The sequence below is a fragment of the Vulpes lagopus genome, chromosome 10, assembly GCF_018345385.1.
Source record: "Vulpes lagopus strain Blue_001 chromosome 10, ASM1834538v1, whole genome shotgun sequence".
Lineage (NCBI taxonomy): Eukaryota > Metazoa > Chordata > Mammalia > Carnivora > Canidae > Vulpes > Vulpes lagopus.
Genome location: NC_054833.1, coordinates 15,757,267 through 15,781,852, shown reverse-complemented (window position 1 = coordinate 15,781,852; position 24,586 = coordinate 15,757,267). Strand labels below are relative to the sequence as shown.

The following is a 24,586-nucleotide window of genomic DNA, read 5'->3' as shown; positions in this document are numbered from 1 at the left end:
GGAGAAGGAGAGCAGAGTCTGCTTGAAATTCTCTGAGTGCAGACCAGACATGGGGCTGGATCTCCGACCCTGAGATCATGACCCGAGCTGAAACCCAGATTCAGACGCCTAACTGACTGAACAACCCAGGCCCCCTAATCTAGACCTTCTTAATCAAATGTCATCAGTTTATGCATGTTATAATCTATATTGCTCCATTAAACTTAGTTTCATTACAAAGCTGCCCAAAACTTGAAGCATCGTTAGCCTGCTAACTTCTATTAATTCCCATCAAGCCAGATGATGCGATACCATTTATACATTTACACATCTACCCACTAATACTCTCATCAGTTCAGGTCAGGCTAATTTTCCTATTAAACCTGTTTTTCAAATGTCTTATGGTCCAGCTTGTTCTGCTATGATAGTTATGTGACCTCTTCTGGCACTAAATATAACACACTTCCAGAAATGGATGTGCTGGTAATGTTTATTTATATCACATCAGCCACATTCAAGTCCTGGAGATTTGTATTTACATATAGCATCCAATACATTCCTGGGAGAATTTGCTTTTTCTTTTTTTTTTTTCCCCAAAAACAAAACAGGAGGCAATCAATATGACAGTTGGGTAGCCTAATGAACCTCATGCTTCTTTGGGGGCCTCATCCGGGATTTCAGAGTGAACTGTATCCAAAGGCTGCCAGTGGCAACTCATGAGAGAGTCATAGAGTTCCTCACTTTTCACCATAAACTCCTTGTTTAGTTCCTCAATGTTCAAATGAAGATTTGGATCTGTGGAAACCAATAATGCATATGAAAAAAAAAAAAGCTTAAAAAAAAAAAAGCTTTATAGGACACATATTAGCAACGGCTTACAATTAGTATTTTGAAACAACATTAGCAGGAACATACTGCAGACTTTTCATGTTAGAATCTTTAAATTGTGTTTCCTTTCAATAATATTTGAAAATAGAAATTAAAGCTGGAAAAGCAGTGCTACAGACTCAACGAGCATCTCCGTGGTGGAAGAGATGGAGGAGATGAATGGACAGTATTTGGAAATGGACTCAATTTGGGGCAAAAGAGACAGTGAGGTTCAAAGACTAGCCCTGAGTTTCTGGTAGAAGCACCGGGGTGGATGCAGCACCAGTGAGCCCATACCAAATCCATAGGATGGGGCTTTGAAACCGTAAACATGCTGCTTCATTTTCTTAGTTAACAGATTGATGTAAGTGATGCAAACTGTATACAGCAACTAATTTAGAAACAGAAGGGGGCCTGGCCTTTCTTCTCTAAAACCTGGAATCCTATGATGAGGTGCTGCTAGGTTATCCTGAAAGCCTCAGACTATATACTTATTCCAAGTTGTCGGGTTTCCAAGATTTTTAATACCATCCTTTGTTCTCGCTCTTCATACCAAATATAACTGAAGAAGCCCTTTCTGTGTTCCTTTGTATTGTTTGCAAGCTCATTCAGGACCGTAATGTTTTACTTCCTAATACTCACATGGGATCATGCTATTCACTTGTATTTGTGTGCCGGTTATGAGCTAAATGTTTGTGTACCCCTCTTCCCAAATTCATATGTTGAAACATTTACTTCCAATGTGATGGTATTTGGAAATGGGGCCTTTGGGAGAGAATTAGGGTGGTATGTGCTCATGAAGACTGGGCCCTAGTTTGATGGGATTAGTGTTCTTATAAAAAAGGACTCCAGTGCTGGCATGCTCTCTCTCCTCCCCACCAGGTGAGGAAATAATGAGAAGATGCCCATCTGCAAGCCAGGAAGAGAGCTCTCACTGGGCACTGAATCAGATGGCATTGAGATCTTGGCATTCTCAGTATCTAGAACTATGAGAAAAAAAAGTTGTTATTCAAGCCACCCAGCCTGTGGCATTTTGTTATAGCAGCCTGAGCTGACTAATGTCCTTCTGTACTGACCCTAGAACCAAGATCATCACAGAGGCCTAATGTGTCTCATCACATGAGCTACTTCCTACTTTCTTCACTGGAAGCATTCATGACCGTGTTGTCTGACTCTTACTCGTCAGAGCTTCCCATCCCTTTTGAACTACCTTTCTTTTGAGAGCTTCTGGTCATAAAATTAGAGGGTTTTTTTTTTTTTCCCCTGAACTTTCTAAATTTTTTTAAAATTATTTCTTTTGAGAAAGAGAACACTCAAGCAGGGGAAGAGCAGAGGGAGAGAAGCAGACTCCCCGCTGAGCACAGAGACCCACAAAGGGCTTGATCTTCTGACCCTGAGATCAGGACCCTAGAGCTGAAATTGAGAGTCCAACGCTTAACTGACTGAGCCACCCAGGTACCCTGTGAAATCCTCTTTTTTAAGGACCCTGGGGCATGACCTTCCCTTCACTGTTACGAGTAGTCGTTTGCTAAAAGGCTCCTGATTCTGCAGGTTCCTGGTTGCAACAAAGGTGTATCAGGGCTTATGAGCACTGTCTGTCCTGTAATCTGTGGCCTAGAAAACAGACAATGTAGTCAGCTTTGAACCCTAGATTAATGATCTAGGCCCTTCCAGTGATGTTGGCCCTAGTGGTAAAGAAGCCTACAAAAGACAAAATAATTACATCTTCCCTAAACCTGGAGGCCTTCGAGACCAGGCTGTCAAATACAGTAGCCAGTAGCCACATGTGATTACTGAGCACTTGAAATGAGGCCAATCCTAACGGAGATGTGAGGTCAATATACACCACATTTTGAAAACTTGGTATTACGATTTAAAAAAATCTGTCATTTTTATATTCATTACATGTTTAAATGTAACCTAATATACCCAAAATATTTCAAGTACTGTAATTTCTTCTCTTATGTTGTTATTTCAATATATTTTTTATTGAAGTTCGATTTGCCAACATATAACACCCAGCGCTCATCCCGTCAAGTGCCCCCTCAGTCCCTGTCACCCAGTCCCCCCACCCACCTCCCTTTCTACCACCCCCAGTTCGTTTCCCAGAGTTAGGAGTCTTTCATGTTCTGTCTCCTTTTCTGATATTTCCCACTCATTTTCTCTCCTTTCCCCTATAATCCCTTTCACTATTTTTTTTTTTTAATTTGCCTACTAGAAAATTTAAAACCGTCTATGTGGTTGGATTTGTATTTCATGTCATTTCCCCTGGACAGAGCTGCTGCAGCTCTATGAAGAGCTTACATTAACCACTGAAGAGTCTATTACCTGCCAGATGCTGTCAAAAACTTAAAGGCACTTTAGAGGTATTGTCCTCACACTTTCTACGAAGAGGTTGGTTTTAACATTCCATTTTTCATATGGGGATGCTGACTCCCTGGAGATGAATTTGTCTGGAATGACAGAGCTTATAAGTGAAATGTGAACCCTGGCAACCTGCATTCAGAAAACACACCTATCGTAGGTTTTGCTTTTATTTCTATAACAGTCTCCAGGACTGATGAAACCCGGGAGATTTGACTCATGCTTTCACCAGAATGAAATCCCCCTGAGAACTCAAAATAGGCACCTCCTCTTATTCATCTATCAAACATATTTCAATAAAATTAGAACTGCACCATAGCATTTACAGGTTTCTTTTAAACATTGGTTTCATTTGAATATTGAGCACCTGCTAACTTGTTGACTTTGTATTAGTCACTGCGACTACAAAAATGGTATTCCCACCTTTGATGAAGCACAAGGCAGTGGGTGGTTTGGTCTGGTGGGGGTGCCCTGGGAGTGGGGGAAATGACAGATGGCCCTGTGAGGATGCAGGCATAGGATCAGAAATAGGCCAGGGTATTACCTCTGCCTGTCTCTTCTACTTCTCTTTCTCATAACGAAAGTAAAAACAAGCCTGACGTTTCCTTCCCTTCCTCGAAGACAATAGTCAGAAACAGTCCTGCTCTGGGCAGATGCACCGTTTTTCTTTCAGAATAGATCTAGAACTATGGTGGGTCAGGGACTTTGCCTGACACCACAGATGGAGCCTGTGTGGTCACCCAGGGACCAATGATCCTAAGGGAAGCTAGGAAGCCAAGGCCACAGTGATCACCTCCTACTTCTCCCCTTAACAATCAAAATTAAAGCAGAATTAATCCCGAAGTTTACATTTATGGATGAAGCAGATCTTAAAAACAACATATTGTCTTCTTAGTGTTTGGAAACATCCCCATTTTCTAGTCCTTCAGAGAGACCCAAACAGGGATGCCTGGGTGGCTCAGTGGTTGAGACCAGGGTATGATCCCCAGTGTTCTGGGATCAAGTCCCACATCAGGCCCCCCCACAGGGAGCCTGCCTTTCTCTCTGCCTCTCATGAATAAATAAAATCTTAAGAAAAAGGGAGAGAGAGGTGGCTTAGCTCAAACTTTCCACAGAAGCAATTTCCCAAAACCAGACTAACAGCTGAAGAGAACGGCTTACACAACCTACGTAGGAATTTTCAGGTAGACTCACAGCTTCTAGCCAGTTGGGTAATGAGTAACCTGGAAAAAGGTTATTTTGTTTTCAACCATGGCAACATAGAGTTTGTTACCTTCAAGTGGGTCTTCATCTTGTTTCTCTGCCAGAGCTGTGCTTTCCTATGTGAAGAAATCAGGATGTTTAGAAAAAAACTTTACCTAAATGTTTACTATCAACACATACTTTTAAAGAAAACATTAGCTGTCCACATGATAAAGGACTATCATTATGAGATAGCTGAATGAAGTCAACCGAAGAAAATAAAGGAGGAACACGCCTGACGAAGGCCTCCAGCCTCTCTGAAGCTTCTGGGAGCTGGCATCCCAGGGTCCCAACCAGGACTAGACATAGGGACCCTGGCATCCAGACTCCATGTACTAAATGCCCAACTCCCTACCTGGAGCTCTGCCCTTCTTTCCAGATGGCAATCTGCAAACTCTCCATGAGCACATTGTTCCTGTAGTCTTCTAGTCATACCCCCACCCCATGGCTCAGCTAAAGACCAGGACAGAGGCTTAAGTAGATGCTCTACAGAAAAGTAAAGCAGTTGCTCAGAGAAGTGAATTCCTTTTTTAAAAGATTTTATTTATAAGAAACAGAGAGAGACATAGAGGGAGAAGCAGGCTTCCTGCAGAGAACCCACAGTAGGACTTGATCCCAGGACCTTGGGATCATGATCTGAGCCAAAGGCAGATGCTCAACCATTGAGCCACCTAGGTGCCCCAGAGAAGTGAATTCCAGAAGCACTCTCTAAATCTTGGTTAGTTAATCCAGACCCCATTGGCTCTCCTGGGACAGTGTAAGTTTCTATGACTCCTCTCCATAGAGTTCCCCTGTTGGGAACTATCTTTGTTAAGGATGTACAGCTGTTCTAAGGAACAAATCTACCCAGGAAGAGCCTCCCAGTAGCTCCAGGTACAAATGAACTCAATTAAGCCTCCCTTGCTAGGAAGGATGAGATTATATTGAAAGCCAAAGACCCCCTAGCTCTATAAATCTATCTGAAAGTATGCCTCCCTTTCACTCGGAAATAGATCTTAGTTTGGGACATAAATTATATGGTTACCATAAACGTAATCTCACCATTGGCATATTTTTCCTGCTTAGAAATGGCTAAGACAGCCAGAATCTGTGCATGAATGAGGCCTTACATTGTCCAAAAAACTTCACATTCATCCTTTTTGACATGTGTTCTAGTAAATGTAGATCCTACATTACCAGGGGGCAGGGGGTAGATGCTCTCTGGAGAGCATGGTCTCTAATGCAGCAGGCATCTGGGCAATGCCTGTCGTCCTTGAAGAAGGGAACAGCAAGTAACGGGTTTCATCAGCACATCTGTCCCAAACTCCACTAACAGAGGGAGCCCAAAGACCTGAAGATCATTTTGAAGATGTCCACTTCCTCTGATCTTAAGACACAATGTCAAAATGCAGAGGGTTCTTGGGAGGCTGAGCTCTTGGAAAAGAGCTAAGAACACAGGTGTGCTGTGTGGGGAGAAACGGGCGATAAACTGTGACATCTGGCAGAGGTCACGCTTCCTTGGGCAAGACTAAAGCAAGGGCATGTGAGCGAAAGACGCCCACCGCACGGCCTTGCCATCTGGAATTCTGCTGACCAGTTTCCTAACCAGAACTCCTCCCAGGAAAGCAGGCAGGTGGCACAAGTGTGCTAACCACAGCCACCGAAGAGAATATATTTATAATTCCTGAAATTGCATGTTATGGTAATAATTTGCCTGGAGAGTGGGATAAAAATTCCAGAAGGTGGCAACAAAAATGGGGAGAAGAGAGTGGGAAGGAGGGACAAGGAGAGAAAAAGCCGTTTCCTTTTACAGTGTGATTTATGTTTGTTTTTTGTTGATTCTTACTGTCTTTTATTTCTTTGTCGAGTGTTAATTTCATTTTCTCACAAGTGGGCAGAAATCAGGAAATACTTTCATTTGTGAAGTCAGAATATACTCAAACCTAGACTTCTCTAAAGATAAAGGTAACCACCAGAAGACACACAGTCCACCTCCCAAAAGATCACAAAAGGGAAAGAGGGGCACCTGGGTGGCTCAGGTCATGAATCCGGGGTCCGGGGATCGAGTCCCACATCGGGTTCCCGGCAGGGAACCTGCTTCTCCCTCTGCCTCTCTCATGAATAAATAAAACCTTAAAAAAAAAAAAAAAAAGGGAGGGGGGTAAGTGGTGGAAGAAAAAAAGGTCTAAAACTCAGACAATGCAGCAAAACTTTTTTTTTTTTTTTTAAATGATGCAATATCAAACATCTGCTAAAAGGGTAAAACCCGATTTGGGTTTTAAAAGAAAAAGCCAAGAAATCTAACACGATATTTTATGTAGAAAAAGAAAAAGGCACAACTAAGACTTGAGAAACTGAAAATGAAAGTTTAGGCAACAACAACAAATGCAAGTTTTGAAAACTGAGATTTTGGGCTCCTGGGTAGCTCAGTTGGTCAAGCGTCTTCGGCTCAGGTCATGATCCTGGGGTCCTGGGATGGAGCTCCCTGCTCAGTGGAGAGTCTGCTTCTCCCTCTCTCTGCTGCTCCCCCTGCCTCTTCCCCTCTACTTGTGTGCTATCTCAAATAAATAAAGTCATTTAAAAAAAGAAGAAAGAGAAAGAAAAGCTGAGCGTTTAAATATTAAATCTAACTCTGGGTTTAAGGCACAGGCCATCCCACAAGGAGGACATTACCAAACAAATTGGAGAGAAAACACTTTGCCTAAATGCTAATTTCCATACTACGTAAATATCTACAGTCAGAAAAAAGCACAACCAATAGAAAAATAAGGTGGATGAAGGACATCAATGTGGTCACAGAACACAGATATAGAGAAACAGTTTAAAAGGTATCTGCCCTCAAAATTGCCTTCCTCACTGGTCACAGTAGTTGATCGCACACAGAAACGTAGAGAGGTGAGCACACCCACAGCAGCCATGAAAAGTGTAAACCCAAGCAGGCTTTTGGTGAGTAATTTGCTGTCTGAAATTTTAAGTGTTTATATCCTTTAATCCAGATCTTTCACTTCCAGAATTATTTTACGATTTACTTATTTGGGAGGGAGAGAGAATGGTCAAGCTGACTCCCCGCTGAGCCCAGAGCCCAACTCGGAGTTCGATCCCAGGACCCAAAGATCAGGACTTGAGCTGAAATCAAGAGTCAGAGGCTTAACCGACTAAGCCACACAGGTGCTTCTCCAAGAAATTTATTCTTAGCCAAAAAAAAAAAAAAAAAAAAACAACACTCAAATACTTGGAGGTAGGTAAAAGTTCATTAAAGCACTGAGAACATTTAAAATGTTGGTTGATAAGGGATGAGCACATCCAAATGGGCAACTTTTAAAGAAAGCTCTTTATTAAAAGGGAGAACTTAAGGGGGGGGGGGCGTGGGAATCTTCTAATGTAACCTATAAGCAGAAGCACAGAGTAGACCAGCATGTACTACTCAGTCCATTCTTGCTCAAGCCCTCCCCCAACTCCCTACACAGAAATAAGGCCCAATCATGCTGATTTAAGCAACACTAGAAGGGAAAAAATCTAAAGGATGCAGCTGCACTAGTACAGGGCTTTCTTCTATGTGGGGAGGAGATGGGGAAGAGGTAAGGGAAAGGGAGAAGGATGAGGGAAGCTTTGCCTCATATTCTAGAACCTCTGTATGATTTCAGGAATAGCTTTCTCTAGTAATCAAAATATCAGAGTAGCTTTTAAAAGTGTGTTAAGGTTTTCTGCTATGGCAAAACAAAACACAACTACCTCTAGTCCTATTTTCAGAATAAAATCGATTGAATGATCATCTAAAATTTAGTAGCAAGAACTCAGGCACAGACTTCATCAGCCTTGGATTCTGTTTTTGGAAGATAGTCAGGACTTAAGTTGTTTGCAAAATCAGCTGCTACTCTCTGGTATAAAAATGGGGGAACCAAAGCCCTGGCTGCGGGGATTTGAGTGAGAGCATCTGGAGGTGTGATGGTGGAGGAAAAAGCAGCTTCCCCGTTGGGCACGTGGATGATCCAGGATTCATTTCGGGGAGGGATACCTTAGGCGTGACCAGAGATTGAGCTGGGCATCCAGAGGTCTCCCGCACAGAGAGGTGGCGTCCACTTCCATCTGCTGCACAGCCACAGCTGTAGACAGAAAGGGAGTAGCTGCAGTGCTGTTGCTCAAACCAGGTGCCGGAGGGGTAACCCTGGCAAGGCCGGAACACTGGCTTCCCCCTAATAGTGGAGGGGAGACAGCAGGCATGACGTCACCAACCAAGGCAGAATCATTCACAACCCCAGGACTCTTCTTTCCAAGGAGGCTCAAGTAAGGATGGGTTTCTGCGATCGCTGTTTAAGAGCACCTATTTCCAAAGCAATGGTCTGTAAACTGCCAAAAATCGTGTAAGAAACAGAGCACGAATGTCACTAAACTCTCACTCTGAAATAACAACAAAAAAGAACTAGAGCACAGTTGGCCTCCATTTTCATTCAGAGTAGGAAAAAAAAACAGCTTACCTTTGCCAGTGCCAGTAATAATTATTTTGTGGAGCTATGCAAAAACCTGTAAATCTCTCCTGCCCCGCCATTTCACCACTTCTCTTGACAGAGAGACCAGGTACCCACAGTTTTTATTCCTGTCTCAGTAATTCCAGCTAAGGGGGCCAACCCCCTCTCACCCCAGCAAATACCCTTCACAGCTGCCCCAGAACAGAGAAGGGTAATCACACTTAGTGGCAACACCTGCTAGGCAATGACTGGCTTGACTCTCATTACGATGAGGCTAAGGTGTGGGTGGCTAACAGGGGTCACCTGGGGGGACTTCTGCAAAGTGATGAACTGGATTTAAGCTTGCTAGGCCCCCCCTCCCCCAACTCCTGGCACGGGGAGAACAGCCAAAAAGCCAGTGAGGGGACAGAGAGGAGTGTACTTGAAGGACTGACTGGAGTTCCAGCCCACCCCCTATGGTAACTGAGTCACTCGTAATAACTAAAACCTTAAGACAAAATCACAAATTGGTGTTTCCCTCCTCAGTTATCTTCCAACTATCGGAACTAGCTATCAGTGGGCTTTTTTTTTTAATAGTGTCTGCAGGTTGAAATTATTATCCTGCCCAACTGGTGGAAAGAGTTGTAGAAGGAAAACACATGCGCGCACACACACCTGCCTCACCTACCCCCTTAAGGCCCGTACAGGAAAACATTTTAAAGAAACATTTCCGTAGTTCAGTATTTTTAAAAACACAAGAAGGCATGCCTTCCCAAATTTCAATGTGCATATGAATCACTTGGGCGCGTTGTTTAAAATGTAGGTCCTGATTCAATAGATTTGGATTCTAGACCTGGCTCAGGCTCTACCTAAGTAGCAAGCCTCACAAAGTGTCAAATGTAAGAAGGTAACTTTGGAATCCAAATAGGGGCCCTTTGGGTCTGGCCATTTCCCTGCAGCTTATCCGTGTCTATATTTACCTGCAATGTAAAAAACAGTAATCAGGAAATCAAATCATTCATTCCCCCATTATTTACTGATCGCCTACTTACACAAAGCAGGGGGTAGAGTGGAGCCTCTACTCCAGATTTCCCCATTCTTCCTGGGAGATGTTATTGATGAGCAGCTGTGGAACACATTGCTAGGCGGCCACCCACTATTGTGTCTTTTTCTTCCTCAATAACATGAAACCCTGATTTTATTCGGAGGCAGAGATAGGCCTCGCTAAAAGACATTTCCTAGCTCTCCCGGGTACATGAGTCCAGCTGGCCAAAATCTGGCCAGTAAGATGGAAACAGAACTGTTATAACGGGGGGCACCTGGGTGGTCCAGCTCAGGTCATGATCTCTGGGTCCTGGGATGGAGCCCCACAGTGGGCTCCCTGCTCAGTTGGGAGTCTGCTTCTCCTTCTCCCCCTGCTTGTGCTTTCTGTCAAATAAATAAAACCTTAAAAAAAAAAAAAAACCTATTATAAAGGGATTCAGTAAAGCTGTGTGGGCCAAGGGAGTTGGTTTGGCTGGAAGGAGGCTTATTCCTATTGTCCTCCACCCTTTCCCCGGGGCATAGTGCTGAGATGATAGATATGATGGCTGGAGCCCAACCTCAGCATTATTTTGGCCTGTGACATCACGGAGGAAGTCCTGCACAAGAATGTAGGATCTGAAAGAGAAAACGGGTCTGGGTCCCTGATGCCTGTAGATTCCTTGTACCAGCACTACACGGGCTACCTCCAGATTTCTCTTAAGAGATAAATGTCTTGTTTAAGCCACAGCTGTTTTAGGTTACTGTATGAAGTTAAACACAATTCCTAACTACTATAGCAGCTTAGCCATCAAATAAAATATACAGTAATTTTTTTTGTTCCTTCTTGTCCCTTCTCTCATTTTAGAGCTGTACTTTTATAAGAGGAAAAATCAGAATTTTTGCTTTGAATGGGTGAGAGATAAAGTTGTGGTCAGAAAGTAGAAGGTAAACGTTAATATAAGGTGGTAAGGAGGCTGAGGAAGGGAGAAGTCAATGTTGCATGTGGAAATCACCCAGCGTGATGGCAGGAGCTGGGTACAGAGGGCCATGAGCAAAGCTTCAAAGAAGATGGACCTTCAGGGGCTTTGTTGATGATGGTGACAAGGAAGGGTTCACAAATATTGTTTTGCTCTCTAAAAGCTCCAAATGCCAACTTCTGATGTTTCACCTGCATTATCCCCATGAAGCAGGTGAAGCAAATTTATACCAGGGCCGACAACTGGCCAGTGTCCAGGGGAAGTAGCTCACTCTCAGCTTCCCTTAGCTCTATGTGCAAAGGAGACCAAAGTACTCTGGGGATGTGCACATGCACCTCTGTAGCCCTTAAAGTTAAGACTTGCTACCTGCCAGTGAGAAAAAAGGGTAATAGCAGGAATATTAGACTCTCATATTTCTAACACAGCTGACATTTCTATGCTATATTCTGCTTTGAGTCCAGCATATCCACCTGACCAACTGCTGCCCCTCTGCTCCCCCCCCCCAAAAAAAACTGGCTGTTTTCTTTAGCAAACCAAACAAAGCCAGGCACTCAATAAATATTTGTTGAATGAATGAATAAATCAATGCGTGGCTCAAGTGTAAAAAGCTTTTCAATCAATAATTTAAAAAGCAAAACAAAAAGTCCTGTTTTGCTTGAGCGTTAATGAACTCTTAACAGTTGGTGGTTTCTTGGCAACTGCAGTTTTCACAAGAATGAGATTAAATGGCTTTTTTTTTTTTTTTTTTTTTGCATCCTGTGTTTGGAAAGAGAATAGGTTTGCAGGAAGTATGCTCAGTTTGGATCCAGTTGAACAAGTATGTAATTTTGCATTGTTTTCCCTTAGACAGTGAAAAACTGCTTTGTCCTTCTTTGTGAAAGTTTGTGCCCAAGGAAATGTAGAAAAGCAGCAGCGCTAGGGTCTGACGGGGGGTGGGGTGGGGGGCTGTTACTTAGCTGTGTGGTTTTGAGTTATTTTTCTAGACTCATTTCACATTCATAACCTCATACTGCATTAGTACATTTTAACTGTAGCGGCACCAATCCTTTTGAAAATGGAGTGAACTTTTATCAATGCTCTCCTCCAAAAATGTACATACACAACTTTACGTAGAATTTCAGGGTATTTAAAGCCGCCAGGACTTAGCCATAAACTCTCGGATTGGGATCACCTGGATAAATAAATGCTCTTTACGGTTTTTCCCAGCTAATGGGTTCCAGTCATTTCTGACAGTTAAAAAAAAATGACTACACCACTTTGGAGTTATGTCCATGTTGTTTACACTACGGTTTTCATTCTAGAACCAGCCATATTCTAAAAGATTCCTAGTTGGAAAAAAAAAGACTTTTTCCAGCCATAGTGTTCTTCTTTAAGATGCGACAAATACGTAAGCAAGAAAAACTGTGATAACCTGGTAATATATAGTAAATACCCCGTTACAGGGCTAGGTTAAAGGTAACTTCAAAAAAACCTACTGAATGAGTAGTAATTCCTATCATAGGATAGCTGAGATCTCCCTAGGCTAAAGAGCACCAGGGGCTTTTCCACAGACAGAACACAGGAAAGATCTTGAAACATAGGTTCATTCAAAGATTTTTTTTTTCTCTTTTTGGATGAGAGACTATTACTTTTGCTTTTAAATAAACAGATCCGGGGCCCCCTGGGTGGCTCAGTGGTTGTGCATCTGCCTTGGGCTCAGGGCGTGACCCCGGGGTCCTGGGATCGAGTCCTGCATCGAGCTCCCTGCAGGGAGCCTGCTTCTCCCTCTGCCTGTGTCTCTGCCTCTCTCTGTGTGTCTCTCATGAATAAATAAATAAAATCTTAAAAAAAAAAAAAAAAAGAGGGGATCCCTGGGTGGCTCAGCAGTTGAACGTCTGCCTTGGGCTCAGGGCGTGACCCCGGGGTCTCGGGGAGTCCTGCATCGAGCTCCCTGCAGGGAGCCTGCTTCTCCCTCTGCCCGTGTCTCTGCCTCTCTCTCTCCTGATTAAATAAATAAAATCCTACAAAAAAGGGGAGGGGGGTGAAGGCGCTGTCAGCTCAGCGCTCCACCGGGGTTGACCAAGCGGCGCCGACGAGCCGCGCCCCTCCCACTTGTGAACCCCGCTGCTGTAGCACCTGCGAGATGCTGACGCTCCCGGAGGTGCTCCGTCAGGCGTGTGCAAAGCCGTCCCGTCTAACAGACCTCTGCATCTCCATACCCTGCGGGGAGCTCTCAAACGTCAATTAAGGCAACTTCTGTTTTCACGATCTCGGGGCTGGGGGTGAGAGTCCCTCCGGCACGTTCACCGAGGCGGCGTGCTCGAGCGGCCCCTCCTTGCACCCTTCGGGTCAGGCGCCCTCGAGCGGCCCCTCCTTGCACCCTTCGGGTCAGGCGCCCCGGCCCCCCCTCCGGGTGGTGGGGCGACGCCGGCCGCAGGGACCGCACAGTCCGCGCAGCCAGACGAGCTGGAAGGGAGGTGCGCAGGGCGGGCCCCCGACTTCGCGCGCTGCTCTAGAAGCCGCGGACGCCGAAGGCCGCCCCCTCTGTGCCTTACTGGGAGGGAGCCTCCTCTGTGCTTCGGGCGCAAAAAGGAGACCTTCCTTTTCCCGAATTTCCTAACCTTCCTAATTCCCGTCCCGGGTCCCGCAACCCACATCTGCAGGTGCCTCCCGGGGTAGAGCACCACGCCGCCAGAGACCCCGCCCACTCCGGGCAGGCCCCGCCCCTTATGACGTCACGGGAATGAGGGGCTTCCGCAGAGGCTGCCCCGCCCTGCTGCCCTGAGACCCGCCCAGCTGGCGGCCTGCTTGCTCCCAACTTTTGTCTCCTCGCCTTGAGAACGTCCTCATGCGGCGTCCTTCTTTATTCCCGTCTTGGAAGCTCCGCGCGATCTTCGAGCGCTGAAACAGTTTCCACGGAGGCAGGCGCCCCAAGGGCAGCCCTGAGCTCGTGACGTCAATTTGAGCGCCGACGCAGGAAGGACCCCCACGTGCGCTGGCGTCCGCTTTCGTCATTCCGTGTCGGCGGAGCGGGGCTCGCGGAAGGGGCACGTGCGCCGCTGAATGGAGCTGGTAGCCGGTTGCTACGAGCAGGTCCTTTTTGGGTTCGCTATTCGCCGGGAGCCGGACGCGGGCGGCGAGCACCGGGAGGTAAGAGGGGGCGCGCGGAGGGACCGCGGGAGGAGGTGCGCGGGTGGGTCCGGGCGGGTTCCCACGCGGCGGAGGTGGGCACGGCGTCACACTAATCAAAACACTGATCTCATAGGGCTTCATTGATGAATCGAACCCACTCGTGTAATTTAGTTGGTTTTTTTTTAATGTAGAGTGCGCATTTCATAAGACGAGGTCGTGTCTGTTGGGTTTCACAGACTTTCTGAGCGCGGTCCAGGAAGGAAGGTGGCGTTCCTGGGTTCGGGGTTTAACGCCTGTGAGTTGACAGCCAGATTCACGTGTTCAGGGTTTAAGGAGAGAACAGTTTGCTCTTTTATTGGGTTTTGTCTTGGGATTTTTCAAGATTAGTAGACCTGAGTCTGGATGAATCTCTCATTGGTTTAAGAAAAAAAAAAGTTCCAATTTATTCAGTAGTTTCGGACCCTTCCCCCCCGGGGGGGCCATTCGTTGGTAAAGGAGGTGCGAAGAAGCCAGAGGAATGGATCCGCGCTGGAGAGCTCGCTAGCGTGAGGAGAGCAGGGGGGACAGATGCATGGAGAAAATGGCAACAAAATACAATTCTCTTTACCAGCTGTGTGAGCAGAAATGTTAAGTAAAATTGCCATTAGTGAAACAGGTAGTTAGGACCTGTCCAGGACTAGAAATAAGGTCTAATTTTTAGCCTAGTCATGTTTGTTTCCTCTAAGAAAAAATAGGCTTCTCACCTTTTTTATTTTTATTTTTTCAGTATTTATGTACGAAGTCAAAGTGTCAGTCTTGAATTAATCAGAAAACTGGGGATTCCTGGGTGGCGCAGCGGTTTGGCGCCTGCCTTTGGCCCAGGGCGCGATCCTGGAGACCCGGGATCGAATCCCACGTCAGGCTCCCGGTGCATGGAGCCTGCTTCTCCCTCTGCCTATGTCTCTGCCTCTCTCTCTCTGTGTGTGTGACTATCATAAATAAATAAAAATTAAAAAAAAAGAAAATCAGAAAACTGGAAGTATATAATTTCACTGATTACTTTTGTTAATTTCGTTCTCTACCTGGTCATTAATCTGCTTCTGGCAGGAAGGTGACATCTCTTGAACGTCTAAAGATGGTGCTATTGATTGCGTTTTCTTTGTAATGAAGTTGCTGTGTTGTCCCGGACACCTAGTCGTCCTCACAGCAATAGCCCGAGGCGGGTACAGCTGACTCTGTCTTACAGGTGAGAGCCTGAAGTTGAGATAGGTTAGGTGACCTGCTACGGGCCACACAGGAGATGATCGGGAGACCTGGGACTCCGGTCCCCAGGTGTGTGTGAAGTGTGAAGCCCTGACACTACTGCTGCTAAACCTAGACAGATAACAGCTCAGATAATCAGCATTCCTTCTGTAATATGCACAAAGGTTTGGGGTTTTCTTGTTTGTTTTTATGGTGATAGCAGCCCTCAGGAATATTGTAGAGCTCCCTTGGTCCTGGTTGCTGGAAGCAATGTCTGTTGCTGTAGGTATTTAGAAATTAATTTGCTGTAACACATCTTAAGTGTGTTCAGAGAGGTCTGATTTTTTTTTTTCCCTTCTTTGGTTTGTTTGGCTAATACTTCCTAATGCATCTTCTTCCATTTGAAGTGTGTGTATGTGTTTTCAGCTGCCAGTCACTCTTGGCGCTCATCCAGTCTCATTTATTCAATCCAAAAGTTGCATCTCCATAAGCATAGAGTTCTTGAGACTTCGTCATGGGTCATTCTGTGGGGCTTATATTGGTACTGATGGAAGGAAGCATAATCTTTATCCTGTTTATTTTTCTTTGTAAGACTTGTCATTATACTCCTCTGTATGTGGCATCGTATTTGTTTACTGTCTGTCTTTCCTCCAGGGATGGCAGTTCTGTTATAATTAGGACATTGTTTACTGCTATATATCAACCGTCTAAAATAGTGTCAGGCATATAGTATTCATTTAGTATTTGAGTAAATTCAAATCAAAATCTGAACATTTGAATGAATGAATGGTATCCAAGCCTCAATGTAAATAAATATATTAAGCAGTTAAGGGTTTGGCTAGGACCTTAAAGTAGCCCTGTCTCCATAATTGTTTTGGAGTCAGGATACCCAGCATTGCCTTCCCATTTCCTTGCTGCCTGCCGTATTTCTCAGGTTCTTTGTTTTTCTTAATCTACTATCATTGCATACTTTTCTTCTCCTTTTGTAAGTATCTACTGGTCGTTTTCATGGATCGTGGAACCACTTAGGTGTTTCGAGTAACATCCGTTTGCATTAAGCTGCAGACATTTTTGTAGGGAGCAGAAAGGTACTTGGTGTGTGCAGTAGGAGTCTTGATTTACAAAGGAATTCAGAACTATGATATGATTGTGACATTGATTGTGTGTTTTACTTTTCAGCAAAAATGGACTGCTGTGGCTGACTTCACTCACCATGCCCACACTGCCTCCTTGTCAGCAGTGGCTGTAAATAGTCGTTTTGTGGTCACTGGGAGCAAAGATGAAACAATTCACATATATGACATGAAAAAGAAGATAGACCATGGGGCTTTAGTGCATCACAATGGTAAGAATATTAGATCCTATAAGATAATGTTGAGGCATTATTACTTTACAATTTGACTTTATTTGAATGATTGATTAGGTGTCTAGGATGTAGCATGGTCTGTGCTAGGAAATACAGAAATGAAAAAAAAATGTGGGTTTTTTGTTTTGTTTTATTTTGTTTTTGTTTTTATCCTTAAGTTCTTCACAGTCCATATTGGGGGAGAGAAGGAACGCACTTAACTCACTCTGGGGGGGAGTGAGAGGAATCAGCTTTTCAATGAAAACTTCCCCCAAATGACATCTGATTGAATTGCCTTAAAAGTACCAGTTAGCCTGGCAGGAGAAGGGCATTCTGGGCAGAGCAGGAAGCAGAGGAGCACAGGAGCACGGTAGCAGCCTCATGTTGATAGCTGACTTGGTTGAGGGAGTACCACGTGCCTAGCAGTGTGCCAAGAAGCTACTGTTACAGCTTCAGATTAAAGAGGAGAAAACTGAGATTCAAAGATGTTAACTTGACTTTGCCAATGGTCACAAAATAATAGAACTAGAACTCAAACCTAGGTCTAGAGCCCATGTTTTTAACCATTGTGTGCAAATGAATATGTATGATGAGAAGGTGGAGGTTGGGGTGACTGGAGAAGTAGATGGGCCAGGTCCTGGGTGGCCCTTGAGAAGAGGAGGTTAGGGATTGAATGGGAGGGAGGGAGGGGCCCTGTGGGCTTGACGACGTGCTGGCACCCAGGATGTGAGAGAGATGCTGAGCAAGAGCAAGCAGAAGACTGATGAGAGTCTTCTCTGTTGAAGCTGGAGGCTATGAATCGAGTAACATCCGTTTGCATTAAGCTCAGACATTTTTGTAGGGAGCAGAAAAGTACTTGGTGTGTGTGGTAGGAGGCTTGATTTACAAAGGAATTCAGGATTTTGGGTGAAAGAGATTGTTGGGCTACAGAAGGTGGGCGGGGCGGGGGGGGGCGTCTGTGAATGGTCTATAGATCTCTGAAACGAAAAAGCAGGTAAACTGTGAGTGAAGGGGGGCCTGGTAGGGTTGGTGAGAGATGAGGTTGTGGGCAGGGATGAGGTTCGTAAGAGTTCACGGGTTGTGATGTGCAAGCAGCTCTAGGTGGTAACTATGTCCCAGAGTGTACGCATCAGGGACTGAACCAGAGAGGGAGGCGAGGCCACTGGAGTTGAGGAGGTCCGGGGTTGGTAATGCTCGCGTCATGCCTGGGTTTTCCTCGGCGCTGGTGAAGTTGTCCAGGTTAGTGGTAGGATCAACTAGTAGGCCGAATAGGTGTGTTTTTTTCAATATTGAACTTCATGCTGTTTTTACTCTATTTCCCCAGGGACAAAGAATGGAGGCTTAACACGTGTTCCAGGAAAGGGGCAATGGAAAGGAAGAACTGAAAATCGTAGCCCCAGTTAGACGTGCCCTTAGCTTGGGGACACTCCATCATGTTGGCTTCCTGTAATTAAAGCCAGATGAGACTGCCACGCATTGGTTCTAGCAGTGAATTTGGAGTAGTCAGTGTCGTCTGTCTTAGGTCCTTAGCTACTTTGACAAGCGTTTCCCTTTTCAACAGAAGCAAGGCTTTGATTGAATTCAACATGTGTTCTTTTTCCATTCTGTCTCATCCAGTCCCAGTTCACAAAAGAAAGTCTTCTCTCCCCCTTGGGTGTGGAAGAAATAGTTAGACCTGGTCTGCCTGAAGCCACTGGCAAGGTGTTCCACAGTTGGAAAAGGACTGACTGAGAAGGAGCTAGGATGGGGATGAAGTACAGTTCCTATTTTTCTTCATTCCTTGTGGAGCTCTTGCCTGTTTGTTTTTGTAAAAGAAATTTATTCACCTAAGACTTTAAGGTATATATTTCAGTAATATTAAGACGTTAGATGTTTTACTTTTACCACAGTGTAGCCTTCAAACCAGAAATGGAGTTTGCATTCAAAATGAACATTAAGTCTGCCTGTCTTGGTTTTTCCACAGGCACAATAACTTGCCTGAAATTCTATGGCAACAGGCACTTAATCAGTGGGGCAGAAGATGGACTCATTTGTGTGTGGGATGCAAAGAAGTGGGAGTGCCTGAAGTCGATTAAAGCTCACAAGTGAGTCAGGCCCCTTCCCCACTGGTGGTCTCTAGGTGCCAGTGAAATTGGGGTCTAACTGTTGGTTTCCTTTTAGAGGACACGTGACCTTCCTTTCTATTCACCCGTCTGGCAAGTTGGCCCTGTCTGTGGGTACAGATAAGACGTTAAGGTGAGTCGTTAATGCCGAGAGCATCTTTTCCGAGTTGTGGTCTTTGTTCTCCAAGGACAACAGGAAGCTACCATCGGTATATTTTAGTATAATAGATTCGTTTTCTGTCTTGTCTCATTGCCGCCAGCTACGGAAAGGTATTGAACCTTTTCACAACGGTAGAGAAAAAAATGACAGGCTCTGTGTTCACTCGTACATAGTATATCCCTATAGTAAGCTGTGAAGAGGAGGGTGGTCCTAAAAACAAATGTTTTAGGAGGCAAAATCTTTTGAAAATACATTAAACATTTTAAATATATTAGAGAGTATGGGAATGGATGAGTTACTCCTGCTTGATAGTAAATATTTCCAGTGTTGCTGTAAGAAACATGTTCTAATTAGCTTCCTCTGTAGTCAGTTGTTTGAGTAAGTCTTCATTATGCTTACCTTTACGCCCAGTGTAAGTGATCTGTAAGTGAGCTTCTTATTTTGCAGAACATGGAATCTTGTGGAAGGAAGATCAGCATTCATAAAAAATATAAAACAGAGTGAGTACTTTTATTTGGAATGTTTTTTATAACTTCATGGAATATGAGTGTATGTACATCCACATACACTTTTATTTCCCTACTTGATGGTGGTTACCTCCTGGGGCAATAATTTAGGTTACTTTCCTTTCCCATTTTATTTATTTTTCTATCTGTCTTAAAGATTTTTATTTATTTGAGAGAGAGAGTCTGTACACGCAGCAGGGAGAGGGAGAAGCAGACTCAGGGGAGCCTGATGTGGGACTCGATCCCAGGAGCTGAGCTGAAAGCAGATGCTTAACCGACTGAGCCACCCAGGTGCTCCCCTTTCCTTTCCCATTTTAGATGGGAATTCTCGTCATAACTGTCACCTACCAGGTCTATGACTTAATGATTCTTTGAATCCAGTTCATTTTCTAAAACTTAACTTGTAAAATATGTACTGAAGTTTGTTGTGAAGGGATAGTGGATGTGAAAATGCACAGTGCGATCATTTACTCTTTTTATAATTACTCTGATCATTTCTTTTTCTTGTTTATGAACTAAAACTTAGTGTTTTTAACTTACAGATGCTCACATAGTTGAATGGTCCCCAAGAGGAGAGAGATACATAGTTGTCATCCTGAATAAAATAAATGTCTATCAGCTAGACACTGCATCTGTTAGTGGCACCATCACAAATGAAAAGAGAATATCTTCTGTTACATTTCTTTCAGTAAGTGACCAGAAATCAGTGGTGGGATCTTAGTGTATATGGTGATGGTTGGACTTGTTGATGACATTCTGGATATTCTTTTTCCCTCTTCTAGGAGTCTGTCCTTGCAGTGGCTGGAGATGAAGAAGTTGTAAGGTTTTTTGACTGTGATTCACTAACGTGTGTCTGTGAATTTAAAGCTCATGAAAACAGGTATTTTCTTTGCCAGTCTCTGTGCATCTATGTGTAGTTTTCATTGTGTTAATGTAGGCAGTAGTTTCATAAAACAGTGTCCATGTTTTCTCATGAACAACTGCAGAGATAGACATTTCTACATAAATATTTTTGGGGAGAGGATGGTGGAAATGTCTTCTTGGCCTTAAGTTGTACAAAAGTGGGGATATTGGTATCAGGGCTAGTGATTTGCACAAGATATTTTTCCAGTAATATTATTAATCTTGGGGCTTGAAATCAACCATATTTGAAGAGGAACAAAAAAATTAAACAATGTTGAGCTTTGCCAGGACCTCTCTTTTACTTATTCCCATCGCCCACTTCTTCTCCCTTTGTACAGTATTGGTTTTTTCCTACAGGAGAGATAGGAGACAGTATTGACTTCTGTTTTGTGCCAGTCTCTCTTACCTGTTACTGCTTGCTGTATTTCTAGGGGATAGACACTGATTCTCACAGTAAACAGTTATAAGTGACTTGGCCAAGATTACTGTTGGGTGATGGAACTGTGATCCAAACCCAGATCTATCTGCCTCTTTTTTTTCCTACTATTTTGGAAAAGGTGATAATGAACAGTTGTACTTTAATGTGCTTCATTTGCATGTTCTTCAGTATCTTAAATTTAGTCCTAGTTTTTATTTTCTAAATAAGTTTTTAAGAACTGTCTTTGTAAGTACTTTGAATACTACAGTCCGTGTACAGGCCCTGGTTTTTCCCTGTATTGGGAAGTGTTCATTCAAGGGCATTTCTTTTTTTTTTTTTTTTTTAACTTTTTTTTTTTTTTATTTTATTTATTTTTTTTTTAATTAACTTTTATTGGTGTTTAATTTACCAACATACAGAAAAACACCCAGTGCTCATCCCGTCAAGTGTCCACCTCAGTGCCCGTCACCCATTCCCCTCCAACACCCACCCTCCTCCCCTTCCACCACCCCTAGTTCGTTTCCCCGAGTTAGGAGTCTTTATGTTCTGTCTCCCTTCCTGATATTTCCCAACATTTCTTTTCCCTTCTCAAGGGCATTTCAAATGTACTAATAACAATAGAACGCTTAAGATAACACTTAAATCCGATCTTTAAAAAAAAAAATAGCACTTAAGATATTTGGCCATTCATTCACATTGATTTAACAGGTATTCATGAGCATCCATTAAGAACTGCACTAAGTATTTAATTATGAACAAAAAAGACAAGAGCTTGCTTTTGTGGCTCTTATAGAGGAGCTAAAGATGATAAAAGAGTAAGCAGATAATTCTAACTGGAAAGAAATAGAAAAATGTGCCTTAAGAATACCAGCAGTAACTTAGTATGACCGGGGAAGGGAAGGGGTAGGACTCTACAGATGAAAAGGGACCTGTTTCTAGAGAGGAGAGAACTGCAGGAACAGTGGGACAGAGGAAGGAAAGAGCTGGGTGTATTTTAGGAATGGATAATGGAGCTTTGTGACTAGATCAGAGTGAGCCAAACAGTGCATGGCCTTGTAGAGTTTAGATTTTATATAAGAGCTTTGGGGAGTTTAGATTTTATATTAAGAACCTTATAGATTTTGTTTTGTTTATTTCTTACTATGGAAGAACTTAAAGGCAGACAGACTAGTTTAAGGAAGCAATCCCCATAGACCCTACCACTTAGCATCAGCAGTTGTCAGTTTATGGCCAGACTTGCTTTATATATATATATATATATATATATATATATATAATCTCTAGCCCCTTCCTCCTCTCTTGTGTTATTTTTTAAAAGATCTGAGTTTTGTAGGATTTTAAGCCTGGGAGTAACATGACTGATTCATAATTTTAAAATATTGTTAACAAAAATGGAAGCAGAGAGACCAGTGGTCTACTCGGTAATCCAGAAGAATAACAGTAGTGGCTTAGACAAGGGGTGGTGGCCCTGGACGTGAGAGAAATGGATGTGTAGGAGGAAGCCATGGTTCATCTGTTGCCTTACTTGTCTCTTCATCCTGAGCTTGGGAGTCTCTTCACGTGAGGGACTTAAGTATCTATTTCCTTTATGATAACCTGATTATAGTTATCATAATCTTCTTTTCAACTTTTTCTTAAGATATTGTTAACAGTCCATTTTATCTTGGGATTTGGTCCCTGAAAAGGACTCATTGACTCATAGGATGTGAAGCATAGTCAGATTTTATCACTGTCCCTTGCACAGTTTGGAAGCACTTGGAATTGAAAAATTGAGAGACTGTGTACATAGACTCTTTATGACAATATCATACTATGTGGGAGAAAGGATCTTTTATGGTGTTAATATTTCTATCCTAGGGTAAAAGACATATTCAGCTTTGAAGATCCAGAGCATCACATTATTGTTACAGCATCCAGTGATGGTTTCATCAAAATGTGGAAGCTTAAGCAGGATAAGGTCAGTGTCTTAGTACCATATACCACTTTAATGCAAGTGTTATTATCAGTACTGCTTGAGTTCAGGGAGGTGGACTATTTTTTAAGGCAAAAGTCTTTAAAATCTCTTCCATGCATGCTTGATATTCATAGTTTTAAAGTTAGGGTTCCAGGAGCTATCTTGGGGTTGGTATTGGTGAGTCTGAGCTGGCAAGGTGCCAGACCTCCTTTTTCAGAGAAGTGCTACTTCCATTTGTATAATGATGTTCTCTGTAAGATTTTGTTAAATAAAAATAAGGCCGTTATTAAAAATTTGAAAATTACTGGTTGATAATGGAACCAACTTAAATTCTCTTCAGTAGCCTTGCTCTCACAGACCCTCTTCATTTATTATTCTTAATTCTCTTATAAACACATTCTGTAAATGTGGTGTGTTAAGTGGTTGCAGGGTTTTGTGTTAAACCTAGAAATAAATAAAAGACATGGTCCTTTTCTTAATGAATTTACAGTTTTTGAATATTCAGAAACATGCTCTGTGAGGGCATGAGGGACATAGTCAAACCAAAAATGAATCAGGATAGATTTCTTCTAAATAGCATATTTTTTTTCTGAAGAAAAATACTATAACTTTTAAATTAAAAACCTTCCAACCGGCTGGCTCAGTTGAAAGAATATATATGGCTCCTGATCTTGGGGTTGTTAAGTGTGAGCCTCATGTTGGGTTTAGAGATTATTTCAAAAAATAAAATGTTAAATAATAAGTTAACTTGATTATGGAAAAAGAAAAATCATTTAAAATTCCCCTATATTATCATGAATTTTTATTTCTTCTGTTTTAGAAAGTTCCCCCATCTTTACTCTGTGAAGTAAAAACTAATGCCAGGCTGACATGTCTTGGAGTATGGCTAGACAGAGTGACAGACACACCAGAAAGCCTCCCTTCAGCTGCAGAGCCTTCTCCTGGTAAGTGAAAGGGATGATTTTTAAAAAAAATGGTAGCTCTTGAATTGTTGAAGTGGAGGAGATTCAGATAATCTTATTTTCTTGCCAACCTGTGTTTATTTCAAGAGGGGAAAAGCAGTCTTTAAATGCACTGTTTCTTGTGTTTTAGTAAGTAAAGAGCAGTCCAAAATCAACAAAAGGGAAGCTGGCGATGTAGTACAGGAAGAAGAAAGGCAGTCCAAATCTAATGCAAAGAAATGTGGTTTAACTGGTGACAGTAATAAGCCAACAAAAGGAAATACCGTGGTGTCAACAAAGAAGAGGAAAATGGTAGAAATGTTGGAAAAAAAGAAGAGAAAAAAGAAGAAAACATAAATGATAGTGTGAATCTCACATTTCTCCTATGAGAAAAATTTCTTAGATGGAATCATTGGTTTCAAATGTGTCCGTCCCCCCACCCCTCCCGTGTAAACGCTAGAAATTTCTTCTTTTGAAGAAAATGTACAGCTTAAAAAAAAAAAACTTTTAAGTGTTTATTATTTTTTTTTAACAATGGTAAAACTATTTTTGGTAGACAGTATTTTATGAATTATAGACCATGGTGATAAATATACTATGTTAATGTGTAATATATAATTTTTCTTGTTGTATAAAGCAAATAAAGATCTTTCTCAAAATGCTTTGGTTTAAAACATACGCAGTTTTGAACACATTCTTTACCAAAGATGGGTTAGAGTGGTTTTTTAGGTTTTTCTCCTAAATGGGGGAAGAATGATAAAGCTGCCTTATTCTATGGCTATGGTTCTAGTAATTTCAGTGCAGATTTTATTCATTCTGGTAACAAAGGTATAAAAAGATTTTCATACCAGGAGACATATTAAGACAAACTTAAAAATCACAGACACATAAAATATGTGTGTGTAAAGCCATATGCTTAAACTCGGGGCTGTGTGCATACCAAAGTCATTAGTGAGGGATCCCTGGGTGGCGCAGCGGTTTGGTGCCTGCCTTTGGCCCAGGGCGCGATCCTAGAGACCCGGGATCGAATCCCACGTCGGGCTCCCAGT

General features: G+C 42.9%; 2 protein-coding genes across 2 annotated transcripts; one reads left to right on the top strand and one right to left on the bottom strand.

The window, feature by feature from the left end:
• Positions 1-451: 451 nt before the first annotated feature.
• Positions 452-13,870, bottom strand: C10H6orf52 (chromosome 10 C6orf52 homolog). The gene is made up of 5 exons (XM_041771205.1): positions 13,675-13,870; positions 13,477-13,636; positions 8,447-8,624; positions 4,484-4,529; positions 452-774 (listed from the first exon to the last, which is right to left on the bottom strand). The coding sequence occupies exons 1-5, from the start codon at positions 13,868-13,870 to the stop codon at positions 626-628; spliced, it is 729 nt and encodes a 242-aa protein (XP_041627139.1). The 3' UTR covers positions 452-625.
• On the top strand, positions 13,703-24,213 carry PAK1IP1 (PAK1 interacting protein 1). The gene is made up of 10 exons (XM_041772930.1): positions 13,703-14,005; positions 16,388-16,553; positions 18,517-18,637; positions 18,714-18,788; positions 19,263-19,315; positions 19,864-20,009; positions 20,104-20,201; positions 22,500-22,599; positions 23,417-23,540; positions 23,689-24,213. Exons 1-10 carry the CDS (start codon positions 13,919-13,921, stop codon positions 23,892-23,894), a joined length of 1,176 nt encoding a protein of 391 aa, XP_041628864.1. The 5' UTR covers positions 13,703-13,918; the 3' UTR covers positions 23,895-24,213.
• Positions 24,214-24,586: the final 373 nt, after the last annotated feature.

Bases quoted from the DNA above. Each gene is read 5' to 3' on its own strand.
- PAK1IP1 (XM_041772930.1), top strand. From the start codon at position 13,919: ATGGAGCTGGTAGCCGGTTGCTACGAGCAGGTCCTTTTTGGGTTCGCT. The intron at 20,010-20,103 runs GTAAGTGACCAG...TCCCTCTTCTAG, and splicing joins CTTCTGTTACATTTCTTTCA to GAGTCTGTCCTTGCAGTGGC. The intron at 23,541-23,688 runs GTAAGTGAAAGG...CTTGTGTTTTAG, and splicing joins AGCTGCAGAGCCTTCTCCTG to TAAGTAAAGAGCAGTCCAAA.
- C10H6orf52 (XM_041771205.1), bottom strand. From the start codon at position 13,870: ATGACGAAAGCGGACGCCAGCGCACGTGGGGGTCCTTCCTGCGTCGGC. The intron at 13,637-13,674 runs GTTGGGAGCAAG...GGCGGGTCTCAG, and splicing joins CTCAAGGCGAGGAGACAAAA to GGCAGCAGGGCGGGGCAGCC. The intron at 4,530-8,446 runs GTATCCCTCCCC...TTCTTCACATAG, and splicing joins AATCTCTGGTCACGCCTAAG to GAAAGCACAGCTCTGGCAGA.